The 27,417-nt window shown below is 37.5% G+C and overlaps 1 protein-coding gene across 1 annotated transcript in view; it reads left to right on the top strand.

Moving 5' to 3' along the window:
• LOC123322036 (lachesin-like) overlaps positions 1-27,417 on the top strand; it is a 106,023-nt gene that overhangs the window by 56,836 nt on the left and 21,770 nt on the right. The window contains exons 3-4 of the mRNA XM_044909860.1: positions 10,995-11,107; positions 27,157-27,342. Coding sequence (XP_044765795.1) covers positions 10,995-11,107; positions 27,157-27,342 — 299 coding nt within the window. The remainder of the gene's footprint in view (positions 1-10,994; positions 11,108-27,156; positions 27,343-27,417) is intronic.

Below are 27,417 nucleotides of genomic sequence, written 5' to 3'. Positions count from 1 at the left end.
TTCCACATTTATCCGCTCTCTTCTCGAACTCGGAACTTTGTTCGGGAACTTCACGTTAGGAATTTGCATTTCGACATGAATTTATATTCGGGGCAGAATCTTTTGTTTAGGGCAGCTTGAAATACAATGAAAGGATCGAATGAAACCGTTCGTTTCTGTTTCAGATTGTGAATTATAATAAAAATGGTATCTCGCATGGCTGGGTCTAGCTCGTTTTGAAATTTTCTTTGAGGGATTAGCAGCCGCTTGTTTGGCAGTATTTCTGCCAGATGTTATACGGAATGATGTTATCCTCAAACCGCCACAAAGGACGCTGAAATTCCTGGTCGCCAAATGAAAAAATCCCGTACTAAATGCTTCATTCAACTGACCCATCAAATTTCACGTTAAACTTTCCAAAAATCACAGATTTCGAGAAAAAACAAAAGAAATATACCGAAATTAAATTAAGTACATTCTGTACGATATTATTCGTACGCTAAGCGATCAATTTATGGTTAGACTTGATGTTCGAGTAACTGTAAATCCAGGCTTAACAGAGCTTTTACCTTACCAATTTGGTTGAGTACTAAGTAGGCTAATATTTTCTCAAAATATGCAAGCATGCTCTTGGAAATTTCACCACAGTTTTTTGTGTGGAAGAAGTGAGCCAGTAACCTGCCAAATCGTTCTGCAACTGTTGGAAACACACCACCAATTCTTTGTCTTCTTCATTAAGGAAACGTCTATATCAGTCCACAAGCATTCGATGCCTTTTAGCTGCACTTCTCTTATTACCAAAACAGAAAACTAAAACCTCTCGCTAATGCCACTTAGTTAACATATTCAGCACAGTGAAAAACAAGACTTTTTAATTCGCACGAGCTTGCAAAAGCTCATTCTTCAAGGTTGACCTAGGAATCGATAGATAGATAGATAGTTTATTCATGTTAACCGCAGTGAAATCTGCTTACATACGTCCAAGAAAGTATACAAACTATTGGTATACAATAAAATACATTAGACTGGAAAATAGACAAAAAAAACAAACAAAAACAGCTATGACAGTAAAAGTAAAAGTTCCAAAGAACTATCAAACACTCACCAATATTACACATTAAAATCAATAGATTTCAAAAAAAAAATCATCTATCGAATAACAACGATTTAACAATAAAGTTTTCAACTCATCTACAAACTGCTTTATAGATAAAGATCGGAATGCGATTGGCAAAACATTATAAAATTTCACAGTCAAATAATCCGGACCATTCTGCGACCTGCTCAGTCTTAGAGAAGGTAGAGTCAAAACAATAGGAATGATCTAGATTGTTTTAATCTACCCATCAAATCTTGCGCTAGTCTGACCAGTCGTTTTTATTTCGAATTATTTGAAACAACGCTCGCCTCAAATTTCACACTGATGTGTTCAATTCCAGGATGGACAAAAATGTAGGGAAAATGCGACTTCCCTATTATATCGCGATAATTAATCATAATGATGTATTAAATAAACATAACATAGTTTGGCTTAGGCTTATGTCATCTACAAACAGTGGGGGAGTATGTCAACTTTTTATCTGTGTTATTTATGCACATGCGACTGACTGATAACCGAGGAAATTGTTGAATGCGTTGTTGATAATACTCCCAGAATCAGGAATTATGGGGGTGGAATTGTTCGAGCTGGCGAATTAGATTTTCTAGCTGCACATATGAGGTACGTCAAGACTTCAATAATTCATCAAGGATGCAGCAAGACTATAATAACCAGCTAGAAGCTGCTTTAGTATTCGGAAAATCATATTTTCCCACAAAGGTCCCGCGAATATTTAGATTCAGTATCATTTCAAAGGGTTTTCTTCAAGGTATCATAGAATTCTAACGTGGAGAAGATGGCATTAGCTGTCCTCATTGCCTGAGTCAATCGAATAAAAATCAATTACTTTGGGGAAAAAATTTCAGAGAAATTTCAAATCAATTGAGGTATGAACTCAATATCTCATCTTCATCCCTTAAAATTCTATAAAATCTAACAAAATTTGGTGTTCTATTCGTGAATAGTTTAAGTCACCCTCTACCAGTAGAGATATGGATAAAAAATCGTAGATTTGATGTGTCTTCACTATACTGAGTATTGATTTTTCAGATACCATAACTTTAGATTACGCCATACCAGAAAATGAGCTGTGAATTGTCTACAAATAGTTTAAGCGATCTAGGTCAGCCATAATTAAATCTGCATTACTTAACTTTTCGGTTTAAGTCAAGCAATTTATCGTACTTCTTGATTCCTTTCGAATTTTCATAATTAACAATTTCCTGTTTAGCACAGGTGCATTTCCCTGATCATTTTTAGCTGCTGAAGTCCAAACAACTCCAATTTATCAGATACAGTACGGTTGACGATGTGATTAGATGTCAGCCTGAGAAAAAAAAAGTTAATGGAGTCAATTCTGTGATAGGGATATAGAAACAAATCGACTCCGTTCAAGATCGCCTTGATATATTATCACCCAAATTTTTCCCAATAGAACGAACTCACACGCGGCCGATCGATCTCCAATTTGAATCAGCATTTATCAATCCTATCAGCTGAATGGATAACATTTCCATTTCATCCGTCCCCGACGATCACGCCTAAGAGATCTGAAATATTTCTGTATTCAAGTTTGGCGCTTCTGGATTGCTGCAATTCGCGGACCGACTTGCCGACATCATTATCGGATCAAATCTCATTAATTTTGCATCAAGTTTCGTTTTCTTATTAGGTAGAGGTTAGCATACAGTCGAGGTTGTCTTAAAGTTCACCAGAAATTTAGAATACGGGTACTTGGTAGACTGTGGCAGTTGTAATCAGTCAATTTCGATAGTTTTTATGTTAGTCAAATGTGTGGACGATCACACTGTATAGGCAGCACCATTCTGTATGATTAATGGTCCAAATTCTTTCGTTGGGGAATAACTCAGATAGCCAAAAACCTCACAGCAAATGACATCTCATAACTGGCTTACAAGTAATGTGGAGAAATCTTGCATTTTTTCATTGCATACTCTGTTCCATGTTCTGTTTTAATTACGAGCACCTTATGCATCTTTTCAGTCGAATAATTTTTATTTTCAAGAAACGATGACATTTCTGAGAGAAAGATGTGTCGAAAGATGATCCTCGAAAAATCCCCAAAGAATCGTCAAGACCGAACAGTCTCAGCGAGCTCGATACAATTTCGACGTTTATTACAAGAAGAGTTGCTCTTTTGAAATATTCATCATCATTAGAACTTCGATGATTTTTCTGGGACAAACGAGTGTCAAAAGTGGTACTTCGAAAACTCCCCAACAAGATGTGGTCAGTCAAAAATTCGTCAAGACCAAATGGTTGCGCCGAGTTGAATAAGTTTCAAAGTAATTTTATTCCATACAGAGTGAATCTTTGACTCGTACAAATATTTCAACAGTATATTATTGAGGTCAAAAGAAACAATTTTTTCCTTTACCATTTTTTCCGATTCGGCTCGGTTTTAAAGATACAGGCTGTTGAAAAACCATAAAAAAAAATATTTTCAGTTCCATCTCATAAACGGTTTTATAGAATGAAATGAATCTCGGAATATAGGTTTTCGTTTATTTTATGAATCTCTTTCGAACACAAGATATAACCCACGTCTTCCAGTTTTCTCATTATGACCATAACGTACAATAAAAATACCAAAAATTCAAAGAACCCAATTCTTGAAAATAAGTTGGACGCTATATAATGAATATTTAAAAGTTTTGTAAAATACAAGTATTCTTCATATTTTCTCGGATAATGCGCCGTTTTCGAGTAATTTGATGTTTAAAAATAAAAAAAAATGTCTGTTATATTCAGAAAACTCGGTACTTTGGCTGAATGCAACCTTGTTCAAAAGATCCACGGATGTGTAGTGTCATAGATTCAGCTTGTTTTTATGAAGGAAAATTTGTTTTTTCATTGGTGGCAAAGCTCATTATGAAAACTTAAAATGGCTATATTTTTTTATCAGGGCCGAATCGAAAAAAATGGTTAGATTTTTTTGACCTCAACGATCTACTGTTAGATTATTTGTACCACTCGAAGACTCAGCCTGTATAGCTTGTATTACAATTATAAATTATCATTTTATATCAACAAACACATCACAGAATGCCCCAAAATCACTGTTTGATCCGCCACTGGGTCTGAATTCTTTCGCTGAGGCATATAGCAAGTTTTGTCGCAGGAAACATGTTCTGGTTTCGTAAGAACGTGTATGTTGGTGGTATATCCTCCCCGCTTGCTTGAAAACATAATTTTTCATGTTCAATTGTACGAAAACCGAAATTCGTTGAGTTATTTCCCCATAACGCGAAATAGAAAAGTCTAATCCGATATTACCCCCGTAATAAAAAGAACGAATTAAGTCCACAATTCACGATTTTTTCCCGTTCACAGTAAAGAATATAATATAGGATCGTCGTAAACGACAAATCTTTATATGCCCTGCCAGTTCAGAAACGGTAAAGGGTATTAATGTTACTTCGATAGTCTTCGAGGAGGTCTTCACAGAAAAATGGCCGGAGAATCAATATGTTCTTGGTGCTTCAAGGGAAAATTTCTTGTTTATTATGCTTCGATATCGTGAATCCTCCCTAATGGGCTTACGTTTCTTCCAGTTCTAAGTCTTTACAATATATTCAGTATGATATTCCAGCTTTATCTGGGAATCTGCCCCGAGATGAAGACATCATTATTGTGCCTTGTATTGGGCTTGTTTCTCACCTGTATCCGCAAATGTTTCCGAATTTGAAGCGATTCTTTCTCAGATTCAAACGAATTTTAAAAGAATATGGTGTGTATTTTGTTCTAGATACTCCGGGTTCAATAGGCACAGATTCACCATCCCCAAAATTTCACATGTGATGAATCAGCAGGTAAAAGAACTACGGTCTATCCTCCCCTTATAGAGTAGAATTTTGAGTGGCGAGGTATTTCCCAGTTTTCATTTAATTCAATCATGCATTATTACCTCCGGCTGTCATCTTCAAATCCTCGCGGTATGGTTTCCTCGAACGTTTAGTAAGCACCCCCATACGGAGTGCATGTAATTAACTGGATCCCTCTGACAATCGAATCAATTCAAATTGGCGAAGTCCCGGATTTTTCAACCGATTGAATCCGGAATTGAATACTTTTCCAATTCGGAGTTTTAGAGCCCTAAAATGTAGGGATAACCTCGACTAGTTTCGCTATGATGAATGGCGTTGGGAAAGTTTCTCGGAAGTGCGATGTGAAATTAGGAGTGGAACGTCGATTTCCCATTTCGTTTGGGTCTTGGTCAGACTTCCATTCAGGTGGTTGAGGTGCTTATGCTCTTGTCAAAAATAGGTATATTTCCGATCTGGACGAGTTAAGTGGTTTCCGACTCAGTTCGCATAAAAAAACCCTACGGCTGTTCGGATCTCGTGAATTACGACCGAAATGGAACGAATTTGTTCCATTCTTGATATTATCATCAGCCCAAAAACTCGAGGAGATCTTCAATGGAAGATCAATACAATCTGTATAGTTAATTAGTAAAACTCCCCGAATTTGAGTCAATCGAAGTCTCTCATACTCAGAAACAACGACATAGTTAATTTCCCCATATACAGAGTGATTAATGAGAGGTTATATTTTCCTGATACAATATGTTGCTTTTTTAACGAATACTGAAATTCATTCACCTTCACATTTTTACTTATTCTGACGGAATATTTTCTATATTTTAATCTTTGAATCATCAGCTAAATAATGGTTCTCCTGGTTTGAACCAGGATGAATTTTGTTGACCTCAAATATCACTTATCTTGTGATTACGAAAGCTAAACTACATATTCAAGTAAAAGCTTACTGTTTGCACTTGAATCAAATTTTCAGTATTTCTGAATTTCTTTACATACTACGTGAACAGACGTATATTATTTCACACATACACACACACACAAAACATCGTCCTCATGACACAGACACACTACTCCTTTCTTGACGGTGTATGACATTTTTTTGTAGTCTGTATGTGCCTTGTGTAATCTCATTTAATGTTGTGTCTGTGTGGTATCAAAAAAGTGACAGAAGTTTTTTGAATTTCTTCCCCGTTCCTTCAATTTCCTACTGAATAACCACTGGTATATCTATGGGAGATGATTACCCAATATAAGGGTCCTGTAGCGTTCCTCGAACAACTGAAGAATAGAAGAATCATCACTTGGAAGACTGGACCTGGTCGAAAGACCCTCCCAGTCAAAAGCAAGATTTGGCTATTATTAATTTGAATACTGAAGGCATTTGTAACGACAAGGGTGATCCCCCACTAAGATCAGCAGAAGATTTTTGACGCAGAGATGATATTCCTCCCAATGCAATTGAAAAACAAGTTATGTACCTATGATTATTTATTTTTTTCTTCGGTCATCATGAAGTCTTGGAATAAGTTTGGATGAAGGCTTTATTATTCACTTTTTTTCTCGTTTTCTGCTCTGTTTCTTTGTTTCAGATATTATTTCGAAATGGAAAGAGGATAAAGAAATTTTTATGTGAATGGAAAGGAAGCCCTTCAGTATTAAAAGCTTATTCTGTAAACAAACTTGTCATCACTACACTTCTCACGGGGAGACAGGGTTTTTTTACTGAGGTTTTTCCCTAAGCTCTTGTATCATACTCCAAATTGTATCGTACCCCGTTACACTAACCTTTGCTAAAACTCATACATATGCTATATTGTTTGATAACTAAAAATGTATTGCTGACATTCAAAAGAATATATATATAATGCTAGATTGATTGTCACGAGTTCAACATGCGTCTAGGAGCCTTCCATGAGGGTGGAAGAGCACGAGCTACAACCGTCGTACAAAATCTGTTAATAAGGTTAACTGCACCACGAAAACCTTTCTTCACATCATCTCGAATTTATAGCTTATTCTGGCAGGATACTGGTAGGATATTTTCTAGCTATGCAATCTGGAATAGGTTGTTGCATATCTTCAATGTGAGGGCTAAAAGATCCGTCAGGTACCGGCGAATGGGTATTAACCAAATGGATTGACCCAAATTGTTTCGAGCATGTCTGTTTGCAATATCACAGCAATTACACGGCTTACCTGACCCACTGCAGACATCAAAGCAGCTGGCCAAAGCTTAAACTGACATTTGGCAAAACATTCCTCAAACTTTAATTCATAACCACATTGACACAATGCCGACTAGATTAAAAGTACTACAAAGAGCTAGTGGAGGTACGATCTGATATTAAACCCTGATTTCAAGGTGTTCGTTACTTTTTTTTAAGCCTGAATCTTGTTCCTTTCTCAATCATGTTGCTGTTGCCATTTCAGGCAGGTGCCTGTATGTAGACATCTAACTCAATACATCAGTACTGTATAAAATATTGGTATCTGATTCCGAACTCAAAAGAAAATGAGAAATTTAAAGTGTCTGAAGGACCACTCGATTGCTCGGGAAGAGTTCATGGACTGTCTTGAATTTTATGAAAGGGCAACTCGAAATTGCTTAATGGGCGAACCAAATGAAAAGCGACAATAAAGGTACGACTTACCTATGGTGTGATGTGCTGAGACGAGCTGGCCAGCTTTATGAAGTGCATCCAAAGATGGTTTCACTCTCGAAATGATTTTAAACAGCGAAAATAAGAAATACTTCACTTTATTTCGTGAAGTGTAAAAATGCGAAGAAAATCGAACACAGTGTTATAGCGAAGTCTGCGGCGATACTGATCTGATACATGTGTTTACCACTCCTGGTCAGGAAAACAGTCGAACCTTTATCTAGATGCGCGATTATGATTGAAAGACCCATACAAAAAAACAATAACAATGAACATTGGCAAATAACCAAAAAAGGTGCACATAGATGCACAGAACTAAATATTAATTCTAATACATAGATTTAAAAAATATTAAATTACTAGAATGCGTAAAAACCTGTTCAAGTACATATAAACAATCGTTTTTTATCCAATTTTTGAGCAGTTTATTTTCAACAACATCATCTTGACATCCCTATCTTGATTGGTACGTCGAAAATATTGAAGAAATGTTTTTGCTAGTTATGTTTAAGATGTTCCTAATGAAAATAAAATATTACCACGAAGACAATGAGGCTCTGAAAAAAGTCAAATTCACGGATTTTGTACTCTGAAGAAAATGAAATTGGAGGAATATCGTGAATGGAAAATCAATCTCTCTAAGTATTCTTCTCCTTCGAGGAGGTCATAAGAATGATGACTTTTGGTTCTCACTGTATGAAAACTAATTTATTGAATACATCCAGAGCATTTTAACAGACTGTGGTGCCCACTCCGGATGTAGAGTGAACCCTCTAAGTCCACCCTCTCGTCGATTCACTGGGAAATTTCCAGTTCGCCATAAATATAAGGTTCGTCGATTCATACAGGGTTAAACGGAAAATTCTGCATTAAATTCATATTTTTCACGGGGCTGGTTGCTTCGGACACGCAGAGTATTCCGAGTACGCCCCTAGTCCATTCCTGACATATTTGTTATTTACTGTGAGCTCATCCCCCGTCTGAACTGTATTTATTACTTTAACCCCGAAAATTATAGATGTGTCAAGAACATAATTCGTTTAGATTAACCTGATCACTACAAGTGGACCCAGGCGTGTAACAAATAACTTTATTTAAGCTAAACGAATGCAAACAAACAGCCAGAATATGCTCATATACTAATATAAATCCTTTCATTTCTGTATACAGTGGTAGTATGAATAAAAATGATAAAAGACACACACACTGGGAAGAAATTACATTTCAAGTGCCTTCTTCTTAGAGTAGATACTTCAATTCGAGAAGAAATTGTCGTATTTGTGGTATTCGTAGTTTCAGAATAAGATGAGTGACTTTCAAAATGACCGTCAAGAAAAATATTCAAATTGAATTGTGTATGCCTGAATGGGTTTTTGGATACAACATCCCAAAACATTTCCCGAACATTTTCGATCAAATTAAACACTTGAAGTCCATTATGCCTACCAGATACTGCGGGACCTTATGGGACCCATGTCCCATAAACGATAATCTAGTTAGCGCTTGACGTTCATCTAGTATTAAATTGTGGGGAAATTACGGGAATAAAAAAAGTTCCCATGAGGTTGAATGTACTCCTGCCGAGTTCGGGACGAATATACTTTTTTTTTAATAGAATTCATGGATATTGCCGAAGAATTGCAAACTTTCGAGGGCTTTCGAATAAAACTTGGCCTATTCTTTTTTCCCCAGACTTCTGGAGATTAATTACCTAATAAATTGATAAATTCGCTCCAGGAAGTTCGTCCTGAACTTGAGTTCCTATGAACAGCTCGGTGTCTCTGTCTCTGGAATGTGCATTAATCAAATTTATCTCGATATCCACATATGTCTCGATGCTTCAATTGAATCCAGATGTATTCTTTCACTGGAGTTCACTATACAGTATGTATTTGAAGGTGGGGCTTTTTTTCAACAGAAGGTAGAACTGGTCAAAGTGGAGCGTTTCACCAAAAATCACCTATACATAACTTTTAAAATGACAAAGTTGAAAAAAATTGAAAATGATTACTTAAATAGATCCTAATACGACCCTTGACCGTTTGTTAGCTGAATTACCGCAAAGCAGTGGGAAAAAACTTATTTCCTGATTCGACCATGTGGTTTCGTTTACGATATTGGCTCTTTCGATATTTACGTGGTAATGAAAATGGAAACTTAGGATTACCGAATTGTTCTCATTATTTTTCAGTAACTTACACGATTTTATGAAATGGCTCATTTCGATAGCAACTGACAGAAGAGACTTAGAACGCAAGTGTAAGAAATAGAATAATACGTCAAAATCTCACCAATAAAATTCGTCTAACTTATTCACGAATTTTTTCACAATGGGCATCACAGTTCTTGCTCGAGCATTCCAACAATCGTCTTAAAAATGGGATGACATGGGGAAACATCATAGCACTTTTTCAACATAACTAACAAAAGCACTTTCAAGAAACTGCCTCGATTTTCTACATTTTTTTTCCCTCTAAATTGCACGATATAACAATCATGATTCATTCAAAAGTAACCTGATACATCTAATCTGATGAATTTGGTACTGAACCATTCATTGTCCAGCCATATTTTTTGTTTCGTTTTCGTGATGCCGGAGTCACTTGAAATTCAATGAAATGTTGTCGAACTTCTAGGGGTTGTATCTCAGCCTTCTTGGATGATACAATTTTTGGTTAAACGACTTATTTTGATGAGTTCTACCTTATGTCGAAAAAAAAGCTTCACCTTTAAAAACACCCTGTAGTTTGTGTTTACACAAAATTTAAAGAGTGATTCTTTGGTGAAAAGAGTGTGGGTCCATGATATAAGAATTTTTGTTTTGAGGAGCACCTCGAAAATTGCCTTTCAGGTGCTCAAAAAAAATTCATGAAAGACCCACATTGTTTTTGATAAGAAATCATCCCATTTACGCAACTATTTATTTACACCCTGCATATCTGGCTTGTTTATCCTCAGCAAACGTTCGGAATATACTTTGAGAAAGGATCTTCTCATCCACATTCATATTATTATGGGTTCCGCAGTATTTTTAATGAACAAATGGAAAAATTACATGAATGAAATTTTGTTTAGGCGAAGTGTTGACATTTCGCTTCAATGTTGAATGAAAATTTTCCTCCTTGCTGTTCAGCGTGGCGTGGCATTTTGTTGTTCATTCGAAATCGGGATTAATTTCCCCGTTATTTCGGACAGAGTTACGTTCGAAATATTTAATAATCCGAATTCCGCAGTGGATTAGTTCCATCTTCAAGAAAGTGACACAAAAGTGTTTGAGTTATCATGTAAGAGCAATTTCGCAAACGAAACACGTTCCACTTCCCTTCCGTCGAATATTCCCTGAATATCTTTAGTTTCACTTCACTTATCGCCCTGGCAATGTCTATTCTGTTATCTCTCCCTTTGTTACAGGTCAACTGATCGATCTGGAGCCGGAGTTCTTAGCACCTCTAGAGAACCACACCGTAACCCAAGGTCGGGATGTCTTCTTCACATGTGTCGTGAACCACCTTTCAACCTACAAGGTAATGAATTCCAGGATTTCAATCAGATCCAATTGTGACACGATTTTAGGGGTAAATCGCCCGTGCCTCGTTAATCAGCTCACAGAGAATTTTCGCCTTATTGAAACACCGATCAAGAAATCGAAATTCGAAAGATCAAGCCTGCTCGTGAGCTTCGAAAGTACCTAGTTGACAATTGAGATCATTCTTTCATATTCGAAGATTAACATTTTTTTAACGCACATAAACTGCTCCACAAGAGTTAGGGATATCGTATTCAATCGTCTTTAAAAGTATGTAATCTTCGAGAAAATCGCTTTAAAATCATTTTAAGCTCAATAACAATTTAAATCGATCCAATAAAAATCAGTATGAGACATTTCGTCAATCTGGTCACCTTTTTTCTGAAGTTTGGTTCTTTGCATACGCTTCATGAATGTTCTTATTTTGAAATGAAGTCAGTTCATCAACGGCTTCGATTTGAAACGAGTTTTCTGAAAATGCCAAGACGTAAATTAACAAACGCTGAGGCTAATAGGGCTATCGGAGTGCTACAGGGTGGCCTAACTCAGGTTGTTGTAGCGGAAAGGCTCCAAGTCAGCCAAAGTGTGATATCTCGACTTTGGAATAGGTTCAGGGAGACAGGTTCCATGTTGAAAAGACCAAGGCTTGGTGGGCGACGAAAAACAACACCTGCTCAGGATCGTTTCATCACCGTTTCGGCGAAAAGAAACCCTACATCTACGTGTAGAATGCTACGGAATACTCTTCAAAATGCAGATGGGGTTCAAGTTTCCATCGAAACCATCAGACGACGTTTGAGAGAGGTGAATCTTGGTTCTAGACGTCCATTAAGAGGAGTTCCATTAACACGTGACCATAAGCGTCAAAGACTGGAATGGGCAAGGCAACATATCAATTGGAACGATCAATGGCGTAGTGTCCTTTTCACTGATGAATCCAGATATGGACGATTTTCAGATTCTCGAAGAATAAGGGTATGGACAATCCCACGCATACCCCCTAATCGTCGCCATGTCCAAGAAGTTCATCCATTCCGAGGGGGTAGTGTTATGGTATGAGCCGGGATATGTTTCAACGGGCGCACAGATCTACACATTTGTCCTGGGAATATGGCCGCCTCACACTATACGGAACATGTCATTGACAATGTTGTACCAAATTTTCACGGTGCTGTTGGTGAAACTTTTCAATTTCTAGACGCTAACGCTAGACCGCACCGTGCAGCCATAGTTGAGAATGCGCGAGGAGCTTGGTATTCCACATGTACCAATACCTTCGCACTCACCAGATTTGAATTGCATAGAACATGCATGGGATATGCTCCAAAGAAGATTAGATAATCAGCAACCTACCCAAGAATCCTTAAATGATCTGACAGAGCTTCTGCCCCGTTTATGGAACCAAATTCCTCAAGAAATGTTCAACAACCTCGTGTGTAGTATGCAAAGAAGATGTCAAGCTGTTATTGATGCCCGTGGAGGCCATACATTGTATTGATAGTCTTAAATTGCTTGAATTTTCTTGTGTTTCATCACAAAAATCTTGTTTTAACTATATTTTTTGCAATTTAAGTCAATATCCCTAACTCATGTGGAACAGTTTATTTTACGATGACTGGTATATAGGGGAAAACCAGGAAGTTAATAGGAATGTAGATCGCCCAGGAAAAACTTTGTTATTGGATTGTATTGGATCGAAATAGATTGAAAGAATAAATGAAGATGCTACTTGAGTTTTGAGTAGTGCAACCTACGATACATATCTGTTTCAATTTCTTCATTTCTCGATATTCAGAGGATTCTGAAGAGAAAATAAGAGGATTTATCGATACTGCAATATATCTCTCATGAAAACGATAAAATACTGATCATTTTGAGTGTGCCGTTGTGGATGAAATCCTTGCAGACACTTGTGTCTCGACAGTAATCCTCAATTCTACTATTGAGAACTCTTGACCTATTGTTCCGTGCATTGATAAGTGCAATGTTCAAATAAGATTAGCGACTCCATTCGCGTTGAGGAGGGATTTTCTGGGGAATTATTCTCTGTCGTCATTTTCTGCGCTGCGAAAGATTTCACTTCAGAATATTCCCTGGAGCATTTTTATGAAACTTTGAGTTTCAGTGTAATATTCACAGTTATTCGTGCATACTATATAAGTTGCAAATCTGAGTAGGCGAGTTCTTTGAATGGAAATTTTTAAATCTTCATCCAGAGGCTGCCCACTCGAACCTAAACCCACAGAAACTGAATCTTGTTGTCATTTTATAGCGATTTTGTCTTGAATCCACAAGTTTAAAAATGTGAACTGTTGATTCCAAAGGTTTATAAGTGGGAATACTGAGCCAAAGCACCTGTATCAGACTGCTACTAAATTTTTTCGATTTGAACTGTCTGCCACCTTGCAGAAACTAATTTATATGTGTCAAAAAACCAAGATTAGAATAGTAAAATGTGTTTCTCCAGTTACGACTGTTTACCTACAGAGAACGATCATAATCCGCACACTCTGTACACGAACTGGAGCATACTTATCGGATATCTTTTGTCTGGTGGCCCTCATGAACTCATTCATCCTAGATGCCCTCATTCAATCATTCCATCATTTCGACTGACCTGGCATCTATGGAATTAACGTCGCCCAATTTTGATGCCGTATATCGACAACAAATCATTATCCCCTTGTTAACAGCAATTCAGGGATTAAGTTCAGCGTTTATCTGAAGGTATTGAATAAAGACTCTTAATTAATGAACCTAATGTGAACTGAACATACAGGAGCAGATCGTATTAGGAGGGTTAAAAATTGACTCACATCTTTGGATAGAAAGCTGCAGAGGCAAGACAAATTTTGAATCTCCAATAAATCTAATTGAGACAAACAACCTCTCCACACAAAAAAACACCAGGATAACACGGTATTGCTCTACCCTCCAAGTGAGTTTGATTTTGAACTTCATTTTTTCAACAAGATTATCATTTCCATCGAATTATGGATGGTAAGTCTTGGTTCAGCCTTTCTGAATCACTTGGATCGTTAATTCTCCAACCCATCATTGCATCATTGGAGTTATCAGAACGTGCCCAACTGGAGATCATCAAAAATCTCAAACCACTTCACCTTGCATAGATAGATAGCTCATGGAGCTATCCTAAGAATATCCAAGGAAGGTACAGGAGATGGAAGAATTAGGAATCAGAGGGCCTGGGTCTCTGACCATGTAAATCCTATCAGAGAAGCTTTCCAGTGACGAGACTATAAAGAGAAGCAACATCGAGTAAAAATTGAATTTTTGCAAGCAAAAGAGAAGATTGGAAAGAGAACACAGATGTTTATTAAAACACGACAAGGACTGGCGAAGGACAATTTTGGACAGACACCAGATCATCACTAGTCTGTGTTCAAGGTCACTTTGGAACCAAAGGTAATCAAGAGGCCAACACACTTGCTAGGAAAGGAGCACAATCCCTTTCAATGGCTTGAAACCCTTCTGCGACAGTGGAAAATATAGCTACAAGAAAGGATTTCAGGAGCAAGAATAAACTGAAAGAGAAACACACTTTGACACTGCAAGATCTAACAAGTATCTCGATATTAGCAAGTATATGTTACATCTCCTCCGTACAGGATGCAACTAATAAGAATGGGTCTAGCAGAAGCGACGAGTGATGAAACTCCAGATCCCTTGGTCAGAATGCCTCGCCATTGCTGGCCAACATCAAGAATTCTATGGAAGAGAAACTCGAAGGGGGTGACCTTCTTGAAGCCATTCCAGATACTGGAGTTCATTCGAACTCTGGAACTGGATGACGAGCTGTAGAAGATATAGCGCAGTTCGGTTTGGGGAAAATAGATCTTAAGGTCGCATAAGGAAACCAACAACGCCCTTAGAAGCCTTGGCTGTTACCTCGTTAGGATCCAGTTCTGGAAACTTTCTTAACACCCAGGCAGGTATGTTAAGGCTCCACAAACCTTTCTGCCTGTGCGACCTCCCATAGTTGGACTGCTGCCTGATATTGGCCTTTCTCAAACCCACAAAGGAATCCAGGTCCAGCAGGTGTTAATCTCGATGCCTTTTTCGCAAGTTCATCAGCCTTTCCAGTTTCTCCAATACCACAGTTCCCTGGTACCCATAGATAATGTCCAATCATTGATAAAGTCGGTTGTATCAACTTCGTCATGAAGTTACTTCATGCCAACTCATCAATGAAAAAACTTTGGAAAATAAGTTTTTTCAACATCAAATCAATTTTCTTTTCCCAAAAATAATCGTTCATGTCAGAACTACAAGAAACTTACTATTATTTCATAGGGCTTCATCAGTAAAATTCAATTCTTATTCATAATACTCGACCCTAGAAAGCCACCCTCAAATAATAACGATGTTCGATTTCCGAAGCAGAAGGGCCAAGGCATCGCACCCCTTTTTTTGTCAGCAAGTTAGGTCGAGGGTGTCATCAGTGTCAGTTTCAATATGTAATAAGTTCACTTCTTAGTGGTTCCCGTTCGTGGTTAACGTAATTCGTGGAAATATTTATTTCTTGGAGATGTCGGGGAAGGAATCATTTGGAATTGGAGGGATAAGATGGAAATTAATTTTCATAGGGCGAATCCAAGAACTGGGTTTCGTCGTGCATTTGTAGCGTTGATTCTTTCATTTGGGACTTTTTAAATAGCTGAAGTTGATTTTGAGATAGATTTTCTTGGGATTTCTTTTGCCAAAAAAGTGTACAGTTCCAATATTTGGCGGTTATCTTGAATAGGCGAACATATAGGTAATTTAATGTAATTTTTCACATAACTGAGGCAGAATATACGTCGAGGAGGAAAAGGAACCTTGGCATCATTGAAACCGTTTCTCTCTGGACCAGAATCCATTTGTATCTCCCCCTGATGAATCAGCGTCTATGTTTGTATTCGTTGTTGAATTCCTACATCCTGGTATTCAGAAGTTCCTCTTGTGGTCCATGGATACAAAGGGCTTTACTTGCGCATTATTACTCCTCGATATCAGTGGGAAATCTTGAAGTTTCTTAGAGTGTTGTGGAAGGGAGGAAAACCGCTATTTAACATTCAAGCTTCTCCCCCGACTTAACGTGTTGATTCAGACTCTATATTTCAACGATCATGAACTCTTCTGCTGGACGATTGCGGATGTATACACGGGGGAAGAATTCAGGCGAACAATACGTTTTGTTCTGGCTAAATAGTGAATGAGCTGGATCGTTGCAGAGATGCACCTGCATTATGCACGAAAGTAACGGGAATTTCTTTGTTTCGGGCCAACAATCGGTGATAAATTTCACGTTGTCGTTTTGTTTGTTCGAATCTGAATGGTCCCTACTGATCTCCAAATCCGAAATGGATATTATTTGTGCTGGATATTCCGAATCTCGAATTGGATCAATTGATGGCAGCTGAAAAATTTTTACTGACGTATTTGCACCGGAAACAATTGTGTTAAAAACACTAAATGTTCTTTATTCTGAACTCTTACTTGTACATATGACATATATTTTAACAGGAGATTACTGAGGTGAAAAAACCTCATTGATGAATCTTCTCCGAACAAAAAATTCCTCCCATATCTTTCAGTTTCTTCATCATCGAGTATTAAATACTTGAATCCTCCATTCATTACATACCTACCACAAAAATACAAGAAATTCTAAGAACCCAACTCTTGAAAGTTGAATGCTAACTGCTGAATATTTGACCATTTTGGAAAATAAAATTATTCTTCATATTTTCTCGTATAATGAGCCGTTTTCGAGTAATTTTATATTCAAAAATTAAAAATATTCATCAAATTCGAAAAATTGGCTATTTTGGCCAAATGCAACTAACTCTATTTGAAAGATGCACAGATCTGTGGTGTCATAGGTTTGCCCTGTTATTCTGAAGTACCCCTGGAAAATTGTTTTTCCAGGGGTGGCATAGCTCATTAGGAAAACTATAGCATATGTATGAGTTTTAGCAAAGGTTAGTGTAACGGGGTACCATACAATTGGGAGTATGATACAAGAGCTTAGGGAAAAACCTCAGTAAAACAACCCTGTCTCCCCCGTGAGTAGTGTATTGATGACAAATTTGTTTACAGAATAAGCTTTTAATACTGAAGGGCTTCTTTTCCATTGATATAAAAATCTCTCTATCCTCTTTCCATTTCGAAATAATATCTGAAACAAAGAAACAAAGCAGAAAATGAGGAAAAAAGTGAATAAAAAGCTTTCATCAAAACTTATTCGAAGACTTGATGATGAATGAAGAAAAAAAAATAATTATAGGTACATAACTTGTCCTTCAATAGCACTGGGTGGAATATCATTTCTGCGTCAAAAACCTTCTGTTGATCTTGGTGGAGGATCACCCTCGTCGTTAGAAATGCCTTCAGTAGAAAATTAATAACAGCCAAATCCTGCTTTTGACTCGGAAGGTCCTTCGACCAGGTCCAGTCTTCCAAGTGATGATTCTTCTGTTCTTCAGTTGTTCGAGAGCCGCTACAGGACCCTTATGCTGGGGAATCATCTCCCATAGATATACCAGTGGTTATTCAGTAGAAAATTGAAAAAACTAGAGAGAAATTCAAAAAACTTCTGACACTTTATTGACAATTTGTTGAAATTTCTAGAAGAAAAGTGTAAAAATCATAGATTCATTTTATTTTTTATTCGAAGCATATGGAGCAGCAATTCTGTGAATGAACTTGGAGTATATTTTTTTTTACTCATATACACAACCATCTCCAATTAATAGGATTTGATATAATACATTCATTCTATTCAATCGAAATCAGGATTTTTTCCACGTTCATATCGAACAATCTCAATTGCGGAAGAAGTTGAGGATCATCTGATTATAATCTAGTAAATTGGCGAACTTTCCGGAAGATAAATATTTCATGCTTCCAGCATTAAAATTCAAATATTAATCAAGATTTTAATGCCTCACTGAAAGATTATGGTTCAACAAAAAACTGGATTAATCTCTTCCATCACTCTTCAGCCTCTTCGATCTGAAACGGTATATTTTGCGATAGAAATATCGCAAAATCGTACTACTCCTCTGAAGGGAACATTTTGACATAACAAGCGTTCATCAAAAATCGTTGTGAATTGTAGATGATACCTAGATCTCGATATACAACACAAGTTTTTAACCTTAAATTAATTCAGTAAATCAACCATAATTTTTTGTTGTGAGTGTGCTCAGACAGGTCGATAAGTATTTAAAATTACGCGTTTTTCGATGTAAGAAAATGTAAGATTCCTACATTTCAGTGGATATTCGTTGAATATTTCTTCAACCACAAGGTGTAGCTTCAGAAACTGGCGATTATAAAAACTGCATCAAGAGATCATTCTTCTTTTTGTTACTGATCTCATTATCAGAAAAGAATGAGATATATTATAATATAAGATTTTCTTAGTATGAGAATAAAGGAAATTAGTTGAAACGCGTTCCCTCTTATTCTGGATCCTGACGTATCTATACACCAACGTTGCTCGCACAGCTCCAACAATTTGTTGGCCTTTGAAGAAATCATAGCTGGTAACCTGAAAACATGTACTACACCGTCATAATAAAGACCTCCTGAACCTCCTGACCACAAACAACATGGCTTTAACCACACTGCAGTGCAGGTAGCATGCTCTGAAACCTTTTATTGAAGTGCTGGATTCCTGACCAAGAACAGTTTAAGTCAGTAGGTAAACATGTTCTCGACATCAAATATTCCTGAACCGGATTGACGTTGACTTCTATGAACATCAACAAACACAGAAAAAACGCCCGAGGATACGTACTCTTTACCGTCGAAACACAAAGGTTCTACCCTTGGCGTCGACAGCCATCAAATAATTCCCGTATACAAATATGTCGCAACTTACGTGGAAGTTATCAAAGCATGCCGACTATGTGTAAAACATTCCGAAATATTTCCAGAACGCCGCAGGATCGTGCACGTTGCATTCGGAGTGTGCTCATGAATTCCGCGGCTTCAAATGGCCATCATTCTCAATTCGAGTGATAAATTCGACTCTCCATTACCTCGCCGGAGTACGAAAACTTTTAAATTGAATGATTCAGCCAATTAAGCCCTGCGTACGTCGCGCCAACCCCCAGATGGATGGAGTTCGAGATCGGATACACGCAAAAAGATATATGTAAGAGCGATATTCCTTCGTATTCGCCATAGATCTTCGGCTGTACGATGCTTCTGAGGCTGTCTCGTTCCCAATGAAGTTGGCAACACTGCTTCTGGTTACTCAAAAACTGGAAATAAGTGCTGAAGAAACTCTTGAACTCTTATGGAATTGGGGTGGCAGAGACGCAGAAACAGTTCCAACTACCTCTTGAAGAGAATCATTTCTGAAAAGAGCAGGCCTATGTCATCTGACTCGTTGTAGGTTTTATCCTACTGGAAGACTTCCAAATGTACCACAATTCTCCAGCTCCACAGCTAGAAATAAACTCAATTCACTCTCGAATTGCAATGAAGATCCTATATGAAATATTCCATCGAAAAGACATTTCAGTTCATCTGAAGAGGATGTTGTGAGGTTAGTTACATAACCTTTTCAGCAGATGGTCGAATCATCATGGCCAAGTGTGCTGCCCTGATTTGGTCTCAAGGGAGAACGTAGTTGTTTGTCTGTTTCAGGAATTGCACTAAGTTCTGTTAACTGCACTCATTCATTCACCTGATTCCCTTGGGACTCTTCTTTGAGCTCAAAGATCTGCCACTTGTAAAGGGAAACAGCAGATGGTCGAATCATCATGGCCAAGTATGCTGCCCTGATTCGATCTCAAGGAAGAACATAGTTGTTTGTCTGTTTCAGGAATTGCACTAAGTTCTGTGAACTGCACTCATTCATACACCTGATTCCCTTGGGACTCTTCTTTGAGCTCAAAGATCTGCCACTTGTAAAGGGAAACAGCAGAGTGTATTATCCACCAAGCTGCAGATATGGTGCAGATCAGGAAGAGCATAAGTGACAGAATTGAGAACTGCACAACACCTCCATCCATACTTAAATTGCTGATACTGACGTAGTCCACGATAACAATTATTCTTCTATCTGTTAGATATCTCTCTATCGACATACAGAAACCATGTAGAATCAGCTTATGCAGACGATATTGATAGTATTCATAGTTATAGTTTTTCGAGGGGGTAACATTTAACTGATCCTTCTATTCCTATTCTCACAACTGCACCATCTACAGTTGACCCTCCAGCTCCAGAGCTACAATGAATTCCAGTATCTGAGAGAGCTTCAAGGAGACTAAGTCCTTATCCCTCCTATACTTTTCTCGTCTAATACATTCCTTGCGCAGGCTTTATTGGCGAGGTATTCTATAACCAGGTGAACAGTAGTTTCCTCCTCTTCCTCATAGAATCTACACTCGTCAGTTTCTGTTAAGCCCATTCCTAAGGCGACAATGTCCTGTGACGAAGCCAGTAAGGAGAAGAATGATCCATTCCTGGAAGATTCCTCCAGAGTTTTTTTCTTTTGGTTTCTTCCTTCTCCAGAAACTCTTTCTTATAGGTGCATTTTCCTATACCACAGAAAGGCTCTGAGCCAGTAAGTGGCGTTTGTGTCCTTTCTGGAGAGTGTGTTAGATTCCTCGATTCCTTTGATTCCAGAGAGAATAGGATCCCAAGCAAAGGACTCTAAGGAGACCATGTTGTTCTTGTATATTTCCTTAGACACTATTATATCAGCTTAGAGTCGATGAAATAGGAGTTCAGTACTTTAATTGGCTATCAGAATGGACCACTGTGTTACATTTTTCCAGGTTTATGTCTACGCATCTTTCCATTGCAAGTATTTCTGCCTGAGGAATGCATCCGTAGAACCCAAAAGATTCATTTAATCCATACAGCCTCATAGGTTCATATTATTCATCAGAAATTGCAAGGACATGCTTTCTTGAGGGAATACAATGATGAATTCACAAATTTTCTTAGCGTAGCATATCCATTTTGGTCCTTCCGTAACAAAATTCTGGTCCACACTCGCGAAAATATATTTTACATCAAATTCTGTACACTCCATCTCTGATGTGGAGCTGCCAACGAAAGGGAAAGCTAAATAAGCATAGCAGTTATGAACATGTGTGAACTAAGTACATTTCAAGCAGGGTTAGGACATCAATAATCAATAGATTAAGGTGGAGCAAGCACTAGCTTGGTGAAGTTAATGCAGTAAAGCCGTCATTATAATTCTAGAATGAAAGGGAAAGTCAAGGTGCTACGTGCTTTCAATCCAAGTGATGCGGGAGGATTAAATTTCAAGTAAATACATAGTAGGTGTTATACTGTTAACGACAAGTTCAAGGTGTCTATAGATTTCATCCAATCAAATGACAAGAGGAGCTCGATTATTAGTATTATGGAGACTAACGATAAAATATATGAAGATCTGGTTCAGCTTCAGACAATTTTTACTCCCTATTTTGGTTTGGTTGCAATATTACTGTCATTTTCACCCTTCGCTCTTAGGCTGGAACTTCCTCGTCGATTATCTTCAAACGCAAAGTTGTATCTTTGAAATGACTACTCTACCCAGAAGCTGGATTGAACTGAAAAACACATTATTCTAGAGATAACCGATCTGACCAAAATTCTGAAGGTTTCCACTCACATCTTCCGAACTGTATGTATCCATACAGAGGGGAGGGATTGGAGAGCACTCATCTCAATTATTCCCCCGTCTGCTCAAAGTTTCCAATTGTTTCAACTTGATTTGATCTCCTAAAACATTTACATTAGATGAATTTCACGCCATAGACTGGATCGATGCTTCCATTAAATCCTTCTCAGTTTATTAATAACCAACAATACCAAGAAAGTTCGAGCCTTCGGCATCCTTTGGTGGCTTTCTGTCGTCTGTATTACGGGGTCTTACGGTTCAGTAGTTAGGTTGCTGATCCTATTAGCGAACTAATTAAGCAACTCTACGTGAACGAGGCATTTCACTGCTATGGAAAGGATATAATGGGGAAGTCATTGGCTTGTTTTCATTCTTATGGGACGAATAATGTTGTATTACCCACATACTTCGAATTCCGTACTGGTATTAGTTTTTGAACGCCATCAGATTAAACTTGGTAAGGGGATGGCGCATCGATTCTGTTCGGAATTTGACGAGGGAGCGCAGTTTTTTCATTGGGGTTCATAACGCGGCCACTGTCAAAATCTCGGAAGATCAGATCTCAAGTCAACACTACTCTACCCTCACTGTTTCTGAGATTCGAGGATGTATTGATATCTAGTTATCCTAGTTATCATGGCAATGAAAAATAACTCATTAGAAGTGTCAGTGTGAAGTTTGAGGTCAAAAAAGTAAACGAGAGTTACGCAATAATTTAAAAGAAAGAAGATGTCCATCGAAATTGTGAAGATCGAAAAGTTGGAGTATCCAGCCATCATCAAGTACCTGTATTTAAAAGGGTTAAGAGGTGAGCAGATTTACAAAGATATGCTTAATACCCTTGGTGATCAATGTCCTTCGTATGCGACCGTGAAAAATTGGACTGCAAGCTTCAAAAGAGGTAAATTTTCCATTGAAGATGATGACCGATCGGCAAGACCAGTTTCTGCGTCAGTCCCCGAAAATATCGATGCAGTTCATGTCATGACTTTATCAGACCGTCGAATTGGGCTAAAACGGATATCTGAAGCATGGAATATTTCATACGCACGCGTTCATCTTATAGTTTACGTCAATTTGGACATGAGAAAAATTGCTGCAAAATGGATCCATAAATGTTTGAATGTTGACCAAAAGCGTGCAAGGGTAGAAGCATCGCGTTCGATTTGTGCTCGATTTGAAAACGATGTAGACTTCTTAAACCGAATTGTTACTATGGCTTGGGTACATTTATACGATCCAGAAACAAAGCAACAATCGATGGAATGGCGACACTCTGGTTCTCCAAGACCTAAGAAGTTTCGTGTCCAAAAATCTGCTGGAAAAGTTCTTGCTTCAGTTTTTTGGGATTGCCATGGAGTAATCATGATAGATTTTTTGGATAAGGATAGAACAATAATCGGAGATTACCATTCAACATTACTGACCACTCTACGGGAAAAAATTAAAGAGAAAAGACGCGGAAAGCTATCCAAAGGTGTTTTGCTTTTGCAGGACAACGTCCCTGCACCCAAATCTCATGTTGTCATGCAAAAAAAATCGTGATTTAGAGTTTGAATTACTAGACTACCCCCCTTATTCACCAGATTTGGCTCCATCCGACTATCATCTCTTTCCTCAAATGAAAAAAAGTTTGAAAGGTCGTAAATTTTCTTCCAATGAGAAGGTAATAAAAGCTGTGGAGGTCTGGTTTGCAGAGATGAATGCCATACAATATCCAATCAGGTTTTTGAAGACGCATTAATGCAAACCTTGATTTCCACTTATTTATAGAGGGGTGTCGCTAAAATTCAACCCTTATGGCAGTGAATTTCCGTTCCGAAATTTGGGAAAGCCAACTTCCGATCAGGTGCCGGGGATAATAATGCTGAAAAATTCATTTTGCCGGTGGAGTGAGGTGGAAAAATAATTTTATCAGTCGCTATTTGAAGTGACGCAGGGCCTATAACAGTTGATTGCATTGTCTGCCTATATTCCCCGGGGCAGCACAAAGATATCCAATCAGATGTGCAAGTCGCATTTATTGAATTTGCCACATACTACTTCCGAAACCAACTCTCTTCGTAATAAAATCACCGAATATACCTTCCTTTCGGAACTCCGAGCCGACCGTTCAACACTCTCTCGCAAACATTGCGTAAATGGATTTATATAAAAAGTCCCAGAGACGGATCGCTCCCGAAGTATTTGTCGGAAGACAATTTCAATTTCATTTATCCTTAGGGTTCGTCTGAACTAGAGCCCACGTAATGAATGTGATATCAGATATTCGAATGAATCTATCCTGTAGGGAACTTGCCTGCATCTCCTGGAGCTGGAAATAAAAATTGGACAAGAGAGGGAGACCGATTCATTGTTTTGGGAACTCCTATGCGAATTCAATGTGTTATTGTTGATTATATGCAAGGTGTATTTGAAGGTGGGGCGTTTTTTTTTCAACAGAAGATAGAACTGGTCAAAATGAAGCGTTTCACCAAAAATCACCTATACAAAACTTTCAAAATTACAAACTTGAAAAAAATTTAAAATGATTACTGAAATACGACCCTTGAGAACTTGTTAGCTGAATTATCGCAAAGCAGTGAGAAAAATCTTATCTCCTGATTCGACCACGTGGTTTCGTTTAGGATATTGGCTCGTTCGATATTCACGTGGTAATGAAAATGGAAACTTAGGATTGCCGAATTGTTCTCATTAGTTTTTAGTAACTTACAGGATTTTATGAAATGGCTCATTTCGATACCAACTGACTGAAGAGACTTAGGACACAAGTGTGAAAAATAGAAGAAAACTTCAAAATCTCACCAATAAAATTCGTCTGAATTATTCACGAATTTTTCCACAATGGGCATCACAATCTTCTTGTTCGAACATTCCAACAATCGTCGTAAAAATGGGATGAAATGGGGAAACATCATAGCACTTTCTCAACATAACTAACATAAGCACTTTCAAGAAACTGCCTCGATTATCTAAATTTTTTTCACCCTTAATTGCACGATACAACAATTATGATTCTCTCAAGAGTAACCTGCATCTAATCCGATGAACTTGGTAGTGAACCATTCATTGTCCAGCAATACGTTTATGTCCTGTTTCGTTTTTGCGATCAGGAGTCACTTTCTACAATCACGTACTTGAAATTCAATGAAATTTTGTCGAACTGCTAGGGGTTGTATCTCAGCCATCTTGAATATTTTATGTAGACAATTTTTGGTTAAACGATTTATTCTGATGAGTTCTACCTACTGTCAAAAGGAAGCCTCACCTTTGAAAACACCCTGTATACACTTATCAACAATTGATAGAGATCACTGACCATCAATTTATTTCAGGGATATTCTGTCCAAATGATCATTTTGATCAGATACCAGAGGATGATCAGTTGATATTATTGTTTGTTTTATGAGAAAAGAATGAAGAGTTTCATAGAAAAAAGTGTGAATTGTGTACGTTGAGGCTCCTTGAGGTATTTCACGGAATATTACAGCATTATTGAAGTGCCTCTCACCCAGATTCATCCAGTTGAATAAACGGATGTAGCAAAAATATTCCAATTCCAACTTCACGTGCTTCTCATTTCAGGATGAGTTGCATCGTGGAGTTTAGGAAAATACAAGGCCATCCAGATGAAGAATTTCCATTGAGGATTATCTCACGAGAAAATTGAGTTACTTTGAAAGATGGCATTCATCGACTTAAACCGTAAGGAACTTCAAAGAAGTAATTTTGAATAAAATTCTGAAATAATTCCTACGCTAATTCCAGATTAATGAAGAAGCTCTCGGAAATATCCCTGGCCAGTAATTTTACATATTCCTCATCCTTGTCCCCTTTACTCAATAGGGAAATGTCTTTCATCATGATTCGGTTAATGGATTTTTATTCCGCTTTCACTCAAAAAGCACAGCTTCGGAATATTCGTTTACGTTTCGCTTTTTCGAACTTTTTTACTCTTCCCGAGAAGTGGAGAAACAAAAAACTTCTTTTCTGGACGTATGGATCAGCAACTTGTAATCCCAGCTAATTTCATAACTCGATTCCGATGAAAAAAACGTTGTTTCTGTATGGAACTGGATTTTTTGCTCCTACTTAGGTTGCCTCAATTGTCTTAGCCTGCCTGAGAAGCTTGCACAATGATAACTCTTTCTGTAATTACTCAGTTCGGATGAAAAGGATACAAAATTTTTTTATTGATAAGGTTTACTTCAACTAATCCAGTTGTAGCTGAGGGTTTGTGATATGTGGGTACTTATATTGTCAAGGAAAGCATTTTTTTCAGTCTTCTAATTCACAGCTCAATCGTACTAGTGTTGTGTCTATTTTGGCCCTAGCTCGAAATTTTAGAATTTTAAGCGAAAAATTCATTTCAAGGATAATTTCTACCTGAGTTTCTGTTTATATGTTGATTGTCTCCGGTCAGTGACGAAACTATTCAATTTGCCTTCGAGAGATTCAATATGATACAAAGACCAAGGGTTTCTTCAGATAACTTAATTCATAAAGCATTATATTATCTATTTTCCTGGAAAAAAACTAATTGCACGATTCTGACCCCTCAGATACTGTCTGGATAACTCCAACAGTCATATGCATGCTCAATTGTTAACGGTGGCTTTCAGGTAAATGTGTGGTATCAGATAAATTGTACGGGACGTGGTATGTGCTAGAAATTCAGAATTCAGTGACAGGAATGCATTACAGAAACAGACTAGAGGTTTAATGCTACTTTCACCAAAGCAATTACGACAAGTTAATTTCTTGTCATGAAAATTATTAAATAAATGAACATTACACCGAATTCATCAACGTGGAATGCTGGTGGATCATATAAACCTTGGAATTTGAACTCGAAATAAATGGTTTTTTTAATTCGAACATGAAATACAGATAGTCGAAATTGAAAATTCGCTCTCATAATATACCTTAAATTATATGCACTAGTCAGCTCTCATAAATTGATTTTTCATTGAAAAACTGAGAGGTATTTTTTTAGCACAAATTTTTTTTATTACATACATGGTCATTAGGTTGCCAAAACGTTAATTCCTTCAAAATAACTTTTTCTGGGTATATTACTAGTGATGTACCGTTTTCTTGAGGAAATCACATTCCTGGAATGTAGCTGTCTATGTGAAACTGATTCATTAAGTAACAAACCTAGAGAGTAAATGCAAAAACTGATCACCCTTTCGTTTAACACTATGATGAAAATTTCTCATTGTTTTTCGTTATTTCCGAATATATAATATAATCAGTACACCATTCGTGTTAACATAAAATTATCGTGAGTATATAGTAACGGAAAAGAAACACAAACAGCACTAACTTATCGAAGAAATCTATTTGAAATCTAACCGTGTCCTAAATATGTTTTTTTATTACAGGTGGCGTGGATCAAGTCGGATACCAAAGCCATACTGGCCATCCACACTCATATGGTGGCACAGAATCCAAGATTATCTGTTACGCACAATGGTCATAATACGTGGAAACTTCATGTTTCTAACGTTAAGAAAAACGATTCTGGGACGTACATGTGCCAGATCAATACTGATCCTATGCGGAGTCAGGTAAGGAACATTTTGATACTCATAGATGGACGTGAAGCAATTTTCAGTTTTCATTCGAATTCGTGGAAGTACAGA

This window comes from Coccinella septempunctata, chromosome X (genome assembly GCF_907165205.1).
Source record: "Coccinella septempunctata chromosome X, icCocSept1.1, whole genome shotgun sequence".
Taxonomy (NCBI): domain Eukaryota; kingdom Metazoa; phylum Arthropoda; class Insecta; order Coleoptera; family Coccinellidae; genus Coccinella; species Coccinella septempunctata.
This window is presented reverse-complemented; position numbering and strand designations above follow the sequence as displayed.